General features: G+C 38.1%; 1 protein-coding gene across 1 annotated transcript in view; it reads right to left on the bottom strand.

The window, feature by feature from the left end:
- Window positions 1-11,159, bottom strand: part of LOC104083443 (actin-binding LIM protein 2-like) — a 32,142-nt gene extending 20,983 nt beyond the window's left edge. The window contains exons 1-5 of the mRNA XM_009586928.1: window positions 11,009-11,159; window positions 9,822-9,923; window positions 8,519-8,572; window positions 3,372-3,424; window positions 2,604-2,751 (exon numbers count right to left, since the gene is read on the bottom strand). Coding sequence (XP_009585223.1) covers window positions 2,604-2,751; window positions 3,372-3,424; window positions 8,519-8,572; window positions 9,822-9,923; window positions 11,009-11,159 — 508 coding nt within the window. The remainder of the gene's footprint in view (window positions 1-2,603; window positions 2,752-3,371; window positions 3,425-8,518; window positions 8,573-9,821; window positions 9,924-11,008) is intronic.
- Window positions 11,160-11,439: the final 280 nt, after the last annotated feature.

Raw genomic sequence — 11,439 nt, forward strand, 5'->3', positions numbered from 1 at the left:
TCCTTCTTTTTTTTAATATAAAGGAAAAATGTAACACTAAAAGCCAGCAACCACATACTGCTCATTATCACATCCAACTGCAGTTGTACCATTACAGTAAATTTTCTGGAGTAACTGGCCAAGATAAAGCAATCTTTCTCTCTAATTAGGCACTATCTGAACATCAGCTACACTGCACGGATATGGCTTCTGCTTTTTCCAGTATGGCATTCACTCTAACCTGGATATTCTGAGGCTGCCTCTCAGCATATCAGGGACACATGAACAGCAAGGGTTACACACCTTGCTAGATGTCTGCTTTCCTAAATATGTGACACTTAAAATAATGAATTATGGCAAATTATTAACTATTAAACATCTACATATACAGAAAAAAAGACACATTTACACAGATGGATGTAAGGAGATGCAAGCTCCACTCTAGATGCCTGCTAATTACACAAGCCTCATACTGATGTGCTTTGTTGTTAGATATATTCTTCTGGGCATACAGATAACATAATGTGGCTAAATATCTTCTAGAGCAGAATAACCCTTCTCTGCTTTGCTCAGAGGCTGGACAGATGCACGCAGGGCTGTTTGCACAGTACGTTTGGACATACCACCAGAGATTCGCAGTCTGATGCCTGCTAACCCCCGCCTGCTAACCCCCTCCACTCTGCATGTAACCACTTGGCACCAAACCTATACCCGAAAAGTTTGTCTTCTCTGATACTCACTGACTATGCCACAGAGATGGGGTTGAATGTCAGAGTTCTCAACCATAAGTGCAAGAGACAGAGACGCTACTCTTCCATGGCCAATGGGGCATCTGACAGACTACAAATCTTCAGAACTAAACAGGGAAAGACTGAGTAGAGAAGGGATTACTTAGGATGTCCATGGGTATTAAAACAGTCAGGTGGCTGAATAAAATCATAAAGAAAGGGAAAAAAAAGAAGTGTAAATGTCAGGAAAAGAAAACTTCCTCAATGTCCTTCCTGTGTAGCTGCTAATTGGGTAACAGGGCCAACTTTCACGAGGGACAGAGAAACACTGACAAAAAGCAATTGAAAATAAAATACACAACCTATGTTGCATTGGCACAAAGGTGATAATGACCCTGACAGAGGTTTGAACCATCTTTTGCATTTCTAGTTTTACTAGCTTCACACTCCCAAGACAATAAAAAAACATAAAAGAAATGCTGGTATAGAAGAGTGACAGGTATAGCAATGTTCTCATGAAAAAAACTGACACCGCATGTTGTTCCTGTATAACACAGTTCTTGATATGCTACATACTTCTCCCTACTTAAAATCTGCATGCAAGGACTGTTCTCTCAATACATCTGTAGAAAAGCATCAGATCAACTCCAGAAAGCTTCCAAATATACCCAACGTGCATATTACAATGAAAGGTTTAGGTGTTCATTTCTGAGCAATGACTTAGAGATGTTATATAGGCGTGTGAGGGGGTCAGACTTGGTTTCCCCTGCACAGGGAATCCTACAATACACGTTGTGCACATGTATGCGATGTCTGGTGAGGACTAAGGAATCAAATCCCTTCAAGTTAGACCAGAGAGTGATGATCCAAAATAACTTTTCTTCTTTATCTTGTTACAGCCTTGTGACAGACTTTGTAGCATCTGTTTTTCCTCTTCCTTGCATAGCTAAGCCATAATTTCCTTAATATAAGTTGATGGAGCCAGCTATCACATTACCAAAATGCCCACAAGACTGACATCCTAGCCTTGCTGCCAGACATGCCTTGCATTGGATGCATTCTTTTGGAAAACTGCTTCCCCAACTTGTCTACCCCAGATGACCTGCTACTGCTGTATGGTGTAAAGTGGAGGCAGGCCCAGAGGAATGGCCCAGTTATCTGTTAAAATTCACTTCAACTATTTTTTGTCATTTATGTAATCTAAAAGTAAAATTCAGACCCGATTCTGATGACCATTTCCTTCACCTCCTGACTTGCTCAAATGTAGGGTCAGAAATGTGTAGAACATGCTTTTGGTACTGACAGCTAGCATAGGCATATGGTCTTCAGACCAATATTTAGTAACAAAATTACCCCATTATTCCACCTGGAAGATTAACTGTGAGTGATAACAAAAAATGACTATTCTAAATTAATCTTTGGAGCAAAGTGTTCTCTATGCTTATCACGATACTGAAGAAATGGCTCTGCCAATATTCAAAATACATAGCTTATATCAAGAAGTAGTTAGCACAAGTCAACAATCTGCCTGATACTACCATCCTGTCTATTGAAAATAGATAGCATATAACAAATAGGCACTTTTATGTATTAATGAGGGGCAGCTTTTTGTGGTAAGGAACGTCTGTTCTCCAAAGAGACAATACAGTTTTTTTATACAAGCAATGCTTCTTCATTCACTAATATGAAATTATGAATAGTTTCACTATCGAAGTCTGAAGGCACTGAACGCTTACAAGCCATAGGAAAACAAACTGACAAAGAGGTGTAATTACGATAGAGAAATGAAGCATAAAGCCGACTAGCGAGCTGTGTGGACGAGGCTGCGGCAGGGCCACCTTCCTTTGCCACATTCCTACTCGGCAGCGCCGGCGGGCCAGGGGATGCAGTACTCACGGGAGTAGCCGGCAGTCGTGCCCTCCTGTGCCCTCGGGAAGTTTTCTCTGTCAGTTCCAGCAGTAAGAGACAGGGACCGCGTGTCCGAATCCGGGGAATTAGTTCTGGTGTCTATATCCCCTTTCAGAATAAGCCAACTGGTCTTTAGCTGGAGAGAATAAAAGCCTGTTACAAGATTCAGGATTTAACATCTGAATGCAGTTCTCCTACTTTACTTGTCTAGGAAGTCTTCTGAACTGATTGTATGATTATGCTCATTGCAACTCATACCATCCTTTATCAAATTATAAACGCTGACTATATCATGACAGACATCGCAGCTACCAAAAACTTTTAACTATCTGTTAGGCTGAGGATAGTTTCTCTGTTAATTAAGCTGCCCACTGCACCCCACTTTAGACGATGCACTATATAATTTTCTTATAATTAATCTGTTAACATTCTTCTTGTATGTTAATAATATGCACCCTAAGTAAAAGTCTGCAGGCTTAGCTGCATCACCAATGTATATATTGAGACTGAGTGAAAATCCATGAGCTTCTTGCTCTTAATCTCAATATGCCTATTTCTTTCTCCACTGTAGAATGTAGATTCTAAACCCTCTGGGTGAGAGATTAAGCTTTTCTACATCTTCTTGGAAAGACCTAAAAGTAGTAATGACTATTTCAGTTATATGAAAGAATACCTTTACATATGAACATGTTTTAAAAAACAGTTGCTTCAAGAAAGATCGATAAACTACTCCCTTCTGTTCTTTCTGGTCATTACCTTCTTACTATCCTGATCCAAGCTTCCATCCTCCCCTTCTGATCTTCTTGCTGCTGGAAGATTAAGTTAATTTTAAAAATTAGAACAGATTACATCTTTTTTGTCTTCTGTTTTGACTGTTCCAAATATTTTTAAGAGGGGAAAAAGAAAATTAAAAAACCAACCAAATAAAAAACAAACAGAGCTGGGCAGAAAATTCCAGAGCTATGGTTTCACAGAATTACTTAAAATAATTTTGAAACGATTACAGTAACACTCATCCTTCAGGCATACAGTGAATTTAGACGATCTACTCCTGCTGGATTTTGAACCTATCTTTTCAGGAAGAAACTACTTTTGGGGAATGATGGATGGGAAAAAACCTACATCATAACTTAGGGACAGATTTATATGGTCACTGCACACAGGAGCAAGTCATTGCTCCATTCTTCTGTGTTACCATGACCACGAAAGTACATACGGTTACATAGGTATTTTGTGGTCTGCACCCCTGGGCCTCCTACGTTCCCAAAAAGGATAGGCAATGATGGTAAAGAAGATAGGAACAAATGTGGTATTACCTCTTCATGAAATCTGCAACAGAGGCTGTGTCAGACTCTAAAATTCACAATTCTGTGACCAAACGTTTTTCTGACTATATTGCCCTCTGAAAGAGTCTTTTAACAAAAAAATATTACTGATATTTTACTGTTGAGTTTATTTTCTTGTAACTTTCCAACTTGATGAGAAGAAAAACTCAAAACTGAAAACCTAAAAGCTATTCATTAGATAGTTCGCAAACATCAACTATGTTTTTCCTTGTCTTTTATGTCCCAGAGTATTGTTCCAGACACTCAGTTACACCTCAGAATCTTACAAAAAGATTTTGTGCCATATTTCACATAATTTCAGATAAATTCCCTAAATTTGAAGCCTACTTGCCTTTGTATCATTCTATGTTGTTTTGGGGAGAGTTTAATGGTACAAAACTGGAGTAATGCAATGATCTAGCATAATTTTAAGCCCATGAGAAGTCATCATAACAAGGGGGTCGTCTGCAATGCCTGAGTAAAAGGGCAACACGAGAGCCCCATGCAACACAATGTAGCCAGAAAACATATTTATTAATAATAAAAATCATATGATAATACAAAAGTTAAGGCTCAGATTAGACTCTCGGAGACAGAAGTGATGAGGAGATCAAGTTGCACCATTAGAAGTGCTGCAACACTCCCAGCAGTTGGGAACAACTCTACCCTCTGCGTTTCCCCAACCAGCATGTTTGCAGAGCATCTGCCCTGCATCTAAACACCACACGCAAAAGGCCACCACCATTAGCATTTCAGTGTTATTCTGTTTCATTTTCTGGTGCCATTGCACAGCTCACATCCAGACCTTAACTGGTTTTGTTGAGGAGATGATACTTAAAATATGACAAATTGCAGTAAGGAAAAAATCTATGGGTTAGAGGTGAAAATCTGTAACTGTAGAGTTTTTTTTCTCAATTTAATGTGGCAAAACAAAGCTGGGTCATAAAATAAAAACAGCGTTATGAAAAAACTCGAAGTTTTCACAGTTAGCTAATAGCATCCTGACCAGGGCATTTTCCCGAGATGGCAAGCTGCTTCTCTGAGAAAGAAATAGAAAGAAATATCCATATGTGAAAGATGAAAAATAAGGTCCCACATTGCAAGAAGGACTTAAACCTGGTTCACTGATATTTTGGGAGTGTTCCCTAAATGACCAGTCAACGAGTTGTTCCAGGTTATATGTATGGATCTGGCTCTCACTAAATCAGAAATCCACATAGAGAATCTGATGCATTTTTGAAAATTGTTTTTGTTTCAAGACGTTGATGTTTTCAAAGGAAAAAAAAAACTTTAATCCAAAGCATTATTCAGAGATTTCAAATGTTCCATGGGATCTTGAGAGCATCTGACTTCAAACTACTTAAAGACCAAGGTTTTACGCAGAGATCCAGAGGAGTACAACCAAAACCAATGGGGGCCATGAAGGCCTGTCCCTCCCAAGTTCCTGAGAGTCCTTTATATGACACATTGTTGGCAGATAAATCCAAGTGGCCTGAATTTCACCAGTACTGGGCATTACCTTCAGTGCTACAAGGGATACTCAGTTCTGCTGTGAACCGCAATGTGAACTGCATGTTTCATATGGATCACTGCTAATACTGCTGAAGAGCAAACCTCTTCAATTTTTTTTAAACTTTGAATGATGCTCAAATATTTCTGAAACATGAACACACACAAAAGAATGACCACGCAGGCTCTTGCACTCTTCACTTTCCGACCCCAGCTCTCAGCCGGATCTCTCCTATGTCCCGTTCTTCCACCACCTTTTTTTCATTCTGAAGTTGAGTGTTTATAATAGAAACACAGAAGCTGTAGCTACAGCAAATCTGTTGGGCACTGCTGTAACTGAAACCTTTTAAAGCCAAATGTTTTCGAAGAGCTTCTTGCAGTTTTTGTTTTAAAGAACATTTTTGTGCTTGTTTGTTCAAACTTGGTCTCTTCAATGAAGGAATGTTCTCTGGCTCCTTTTCAGCATGTATCAGTTCAGTGTCCTGTTAGCTTGAGGAGCTGAATCGTCAGTTGCTCACGTGTTCATGCTTTAGCTGGGAGTTCTTGCAGAATAAAAGGTAAATTTTTAATTTTTTTTAATTGGAAGGAAAGTTCATTTATTTTTTTGATTTTTGAGTTACAGTAAATTATGTTTTGCTCTTCACTAGAAAAACGAGCATGTATTTTCCATACAACCTTTCAGAACATCTATAATTTACAAAAGAAAGTTTAAAACATATATCCTTGTTAACCTACAGAGATTGCTGACTCAATAATTTAATTCTCTGCTCACTCCAGTGAATACGAGAAACAAGTCCACAGAGCAGTGCAAAATTAACATAATCCAGACTTCGACTGCATATCTGACTGACAGAAAATTGATATAAAAATGCCTGGCCTGGAACAAAAAAAGCTGCTGCTTAGAATCCTCTTTGCAAACCAAAAATATCTATAAAATTAAATGACACAGCCAGGATACAGGACATCGGAGCCTTCACATCAGTGAAGCCATGCTGATTTACACCAGATAATTGTAACTTTGCATTTGCTCATGATCTTTCCAAACACCACCGTAATATTCAACTTCTTCCTTTGTCAGTAGCTTTTTTTGCTCAGCCTGAGTAGTTGTCTAAAATTTGGATATCTAAAGACAAGAAGGAATTAGAGAGCTTGGCCAGACTATAAGGTTGGCAGATTACATTAAATCAAGCACTAAAGCAAACAGATACTACCTTTTTGCCTTAGAGGTAACATTAGTTTGTCCAAGATTAGGACACTGTGAGCAGAAAATGTCTCTCAAAGAGAGATACCTAAAGTGCACTGAAACATCAGCAAGTCTGACTTTGTTCAAAACCATACCCAGAAAAACCACAGGGGTTATCTAAATCTGGATGATTTGAACGTGCAGTTACTTTAGCATGAAGCACCAGTTACCGTGAATGTGCACAAGCTGACTCACTCAGTTGGGAGACATCAGTTGACAATTTTCTTTCTCCTATTTACTGTATCAGATCCAAACTAGAACTTCATCCAAAACAGAAATAAATGCAGTTTTCCATGAAAGATAGTATAAAAATGATAACTACATAAAAGCATCATTTTTTGGACTAAATGTTAATCAAGTTATTATAAAATCAGTTAAAGCCCCTTATTACCACAACAGAAAAATATGTAAAATGTATTTTCCTTATTCTGACCATGAAGCCAGTGATATATCTGCAGTTCCCTAACCTTTGACTCACAGAAAGTTATCAGCTATCAGCTAAAGTCAAAGTATGTAAGAACAGACACATGGAGCTTTCTCACTCTTACATACAACATGGGAAGTCACCTCTGTGCGGACGGTAATAGGAGAAGGTAATAGGATGGGAAGAGTTGCTCCAACGGAGACACTGCTCACAGGCACAGACTGGACCTTCCCCTTCCCTTGCAACGAAGAGTGGCATAGCTTTGTTCTCCCCTCTGTACCCCCAAAGATACATGCTTTCATCCCCAAAGTGCCTTAGCTACTGCTCACAGTGTGATGAACATCCCTCATGTTCACTTTATTCTCTCATTTTTTCCCAAGCAGGGGAGCAATTATGATTAAAATACAAATTTCGGTTTAGGGCAGATTTATATTACACATTTTATTTTTATTTTTGTCCTTTGCTTCTGAGTACAGGAGTACCCCAGTCATGACTTTTAATCAGAAATGTACTTCTGCGCTTTCTAGGCACCCTAATGCAGCAGAATCCATACATATTTGTTTCTGAAGATTAATAATGGAATTTCGAGTTTCGAAAAATGAATTCTGTATTTCTAAGCCTGTATCATGAACAAAGACCATTGTCAAACATCACTGAGAACACATAGGCACTGACATCAACATGGAAATTGCATTGATGTTAATTAGTTATACAGCAAAAATAATAATAGAATACTAACTTTATATTTCTATTTTTTATATTTACTAAAGTCTTAAGTCAGATCCTCAGTGGCATAAAACATCATATATTTCTTTCTGTTGTTTAGAAACTCAGACAGCAGCCTTGTTGCCGGGTCTACCAAAGGTCTTCCAATCATATCTTGCCGATGTTATCAGCTACTGAATTTGTTCCTAACTGCCATGGTGTGATCACATTTGTTCCTGATATTTTACAGCTTGAACAACTTGCAGATGAAAAGTAGATACTTCATATACACCACTTACCAATGAACATTTTTTTTCGCCAGCAATGCAGAAGTAAGAATTATTTACAAAAACTAAATATCCCAAGGCATGGTCTGAAAACAGGAGAGCAACCTTCTACATTTACATGTTTTGTATCATTCCATAAATAAGAAAACTGCTTTGAAGTTAGTATCAACTCTGAATTACCAAGACAAATCAAAATATCTTTATCCCAGTTTTAGAGAACTTACTGAATCCTTGGACACCACGTTATACAAAATGCTATTTCATTTTCACGTTACATTTTTTCTTTTTCTATTTGAAATTATAGGGACATAATGAAATGCAAAGACTACAGCAAACTAATTTGGAAGTCAATATGCATTTCTTTACAAAGACATGTAGAGAAAACTGCAACAGAGAAAAGCAGACTGTACCATGCTGTTTGTAGATAGGAGGTTTCCTATAGATGTTATCTTTTACGCCAGTGTCTGAGGAAGAGGAAAGAGAAAGGAAGGAATAAAAGAGTAAGCAAGCAGTTCAGACCACGCTGCTCTTGTGTCCTCTCAACAACACTAAAATGCAAACACTTGAACAAAGACTATGCATTCATTCAATGGATGTCATTCACTGGCTATTACCAGAGAATGGAGCCTTACCCATCCTCTTTATATATTTAAAACATTGGCTATGCCTACCTATGCAGCATAATGCCTCCTAAGTCCCTCAAAATGCTTTAAGACACCTCAGGTGGCTCTTATCTGCTGAAATAAAGGTGGCTATCTGCACTACCAATGTATACTTCATAGACAACAAAGAGAAACTGGCTACACTTGTCACTACTTAAAATTCATATACAGGTACAACAGACTACTGTAATAGTCACGCTTGAAAAGGGACTTACTTATTATGGAGAAAGTGTACATGTTCTGATATAGATGTTTATACTGGAAATGCCCAATATTCTTATAGGAAATCCCATAGTTTGTCTATATTTTGAGTTATATAGCTAACTTGGCCTTCCAGGAATTTTTTGAAAGCTCCCAGAGCCACAGTCCAGGGTTCCCGTTCCAGGGTTCCCATATCATGTTGTACAGACATCAGATTTACTTAGTAATACAGACCTGAGCAGACACTATTCCTAATTATGGTGTGTTTACAGAAATGTTAACCCCAGAAACTAAACATAAATTATCAAACTACTCCACTGAGCAGGTAGATGTGCTTAGCAGTCAAAAAGCTAAACAGCGTGGACATAAATTTAATGTGCTTGTTCACTGAATGTGAACTTGAAAACAATGTAGTACATATGCAAAGACACAGCCACAGTGAGCTTCCTGGAGTTCTAAAGTCTGCCAGCTATTTTTAAAGTCTATGTTAATATGACTCTTTAATTCAGAGAGTAGATGGATAAGGAAAAAACCAAAACTAAAAATGCCTTCAGCGTTCCCTCCTGCACACAAGTTCAACAGACCTATAAATAATTGTATCTTTGTAGGCTTAATAACATTTGTCACTGTGTGCCTCCTCTAACACAGCTCTCACAGCTACATAAGCACACAGCTCTCTAACTCCTTTATTTCTGAGGTGAAGTTTAACAGGTAACAATTTTCACTTATCAGACATTTTCTTGTCTTGCAGTTTGAAATTCACAAATCAATGCAAAAAAAAAATTACATTCAGAAGAGAATAAACAGATCCCAGCAATTGAAGGTCAAAAGCTAAGCAGTGAATGCCTACCTGGAATATGGAAATGCCTAGGAGCCTGCTGATAGACAGAAGGTGAAGATTTGCTGTCTGAGTACATGGATAAGCTTGGAGTGCTCCGACCACTTTCACTGCCTCCAAGGGGAAGAGCAAAGAAAGCAGATAAAAGAAAAAATGGAAAGCAAAGTAGAGTATTTCAAGCATAAAAGCTAGTTAAGAATGACTTGTTAATCCAACAGTTTTAAATATATGGTTTTTGTAAAACCCATTATTTTTCAGCACAGTGTATTGGTTCGGTCTCCAAACATCTCATCAATAATGAATATCTGATAGATAATATCAGATTAAAGTGCCCTACTTTGAAACAAAAGCTTCCCTTTTAACAACACTTTAATGAAGAAAATAAAAGGATAAGAACATCCACAATCATGTAATCTGTTTAACATAGCCTAATTGAATAAACTATCAATCAAGTTTTTGAAAAGTTTAATGCTAAGGCTCATGGCCTGCCCCTGAAACCAGTAATGACATCATTCAGTAGTGTTTAAATTATCTCAAAGCAGGACTAGACCAAAAAACAGATGTTGTGGTTAAGTCAAATATCCCTGCATATATCAGTGACAAAAACAGATGTTGAAATTTGGTTCTTAATTGCAAACTTTTCCCACAGGTAATATGCCACAGCATTTTATATTTATGCAAACAAGGTTGGATTATCAAGTCATGGATCTATAATGCCATAGTCACTTCACCAAATTTCAAGATATACATAGGATTGATCCGTATTCATTTTTTCACTTGTTTTGTCAAATGCTTATTAGGTGCCATTCATTTCCTCTTAGCTGATTTCCCCAAAGCATACTCTATGGCATTATAGTGCTGCTTGGCAAACAAAAAAGTAAAGCTCTACTTTTTTGGGACTTGTAAAATCCAATTAATTTACAGCACTGTTAAGCAACTGGAAGCCAAACATGACATTTATTCTAACATAAAATGGTTGTTAATTTGCTGTTATTGTTTTAGTGTGGATGGAGCACAAATTTAATAGCTAGTAACAATGAAATTATAGCAAGTTTCTTTGGGGTAAAGAAAGTGTAGCAGCTCAGAGCACTAGATCTGTAACTGAGTTTGGCCTTCAGGGAGGGGAGGTTTTATAACCATAAAACTACTGGATTACCATCAGGCCATGCCCATGGAGGTGGTCTCTGCTGAAACCTTGCCTCTGTTGACAAGCAGTGGACGCGTGGTCATTGGTCTGCCACCAAAGCCAGTCTTGACATGCACCACTGAAGTCAACTGGGTAGCGCCACTGAGTTCAATGAGAGCAGAAGCAGGCCAGACGGGGTCAGAAGTGTGTGCTGTGTCTCTCATGACGATAGGCTAACTAATACATTCTAAATTTTGTGTCTGTTATTTTCACAGTTGGTGAAAAACTAAAACTCAAGAACTATTCACCCATTACCACTGTGTACTCAATAACAGTGATTTTGCGTTGAAAAAAATGTAATCAGAGCAGCTGAGAAATTGAAATCATAACTGCACATGATGATAGCCTATGGTCCTTCCAAAAAGTAAGGGAAGAATTGTGGCATTACTAAAAATCTGGTGCATCACCACCAGCTTGCAGTCAAGTTGTCCTCAGACAAGGAAC

Source organism: Fulmarus glacialis, unplaced genomic scaffold (assembly GCF_000690835.1).
Source record: "Fulmarus glacialis isolate BGI_N327 unplaced genomic scaffold, ASM69083v1 scaffold8541, whole genome shotgun sequence".
Lineage (NCBI taxonomy): Eukaryota > Metazoa > Chordata > Aves > Procellariiformes > Procellariidae > Fulmarus > Fulmarus glacialis.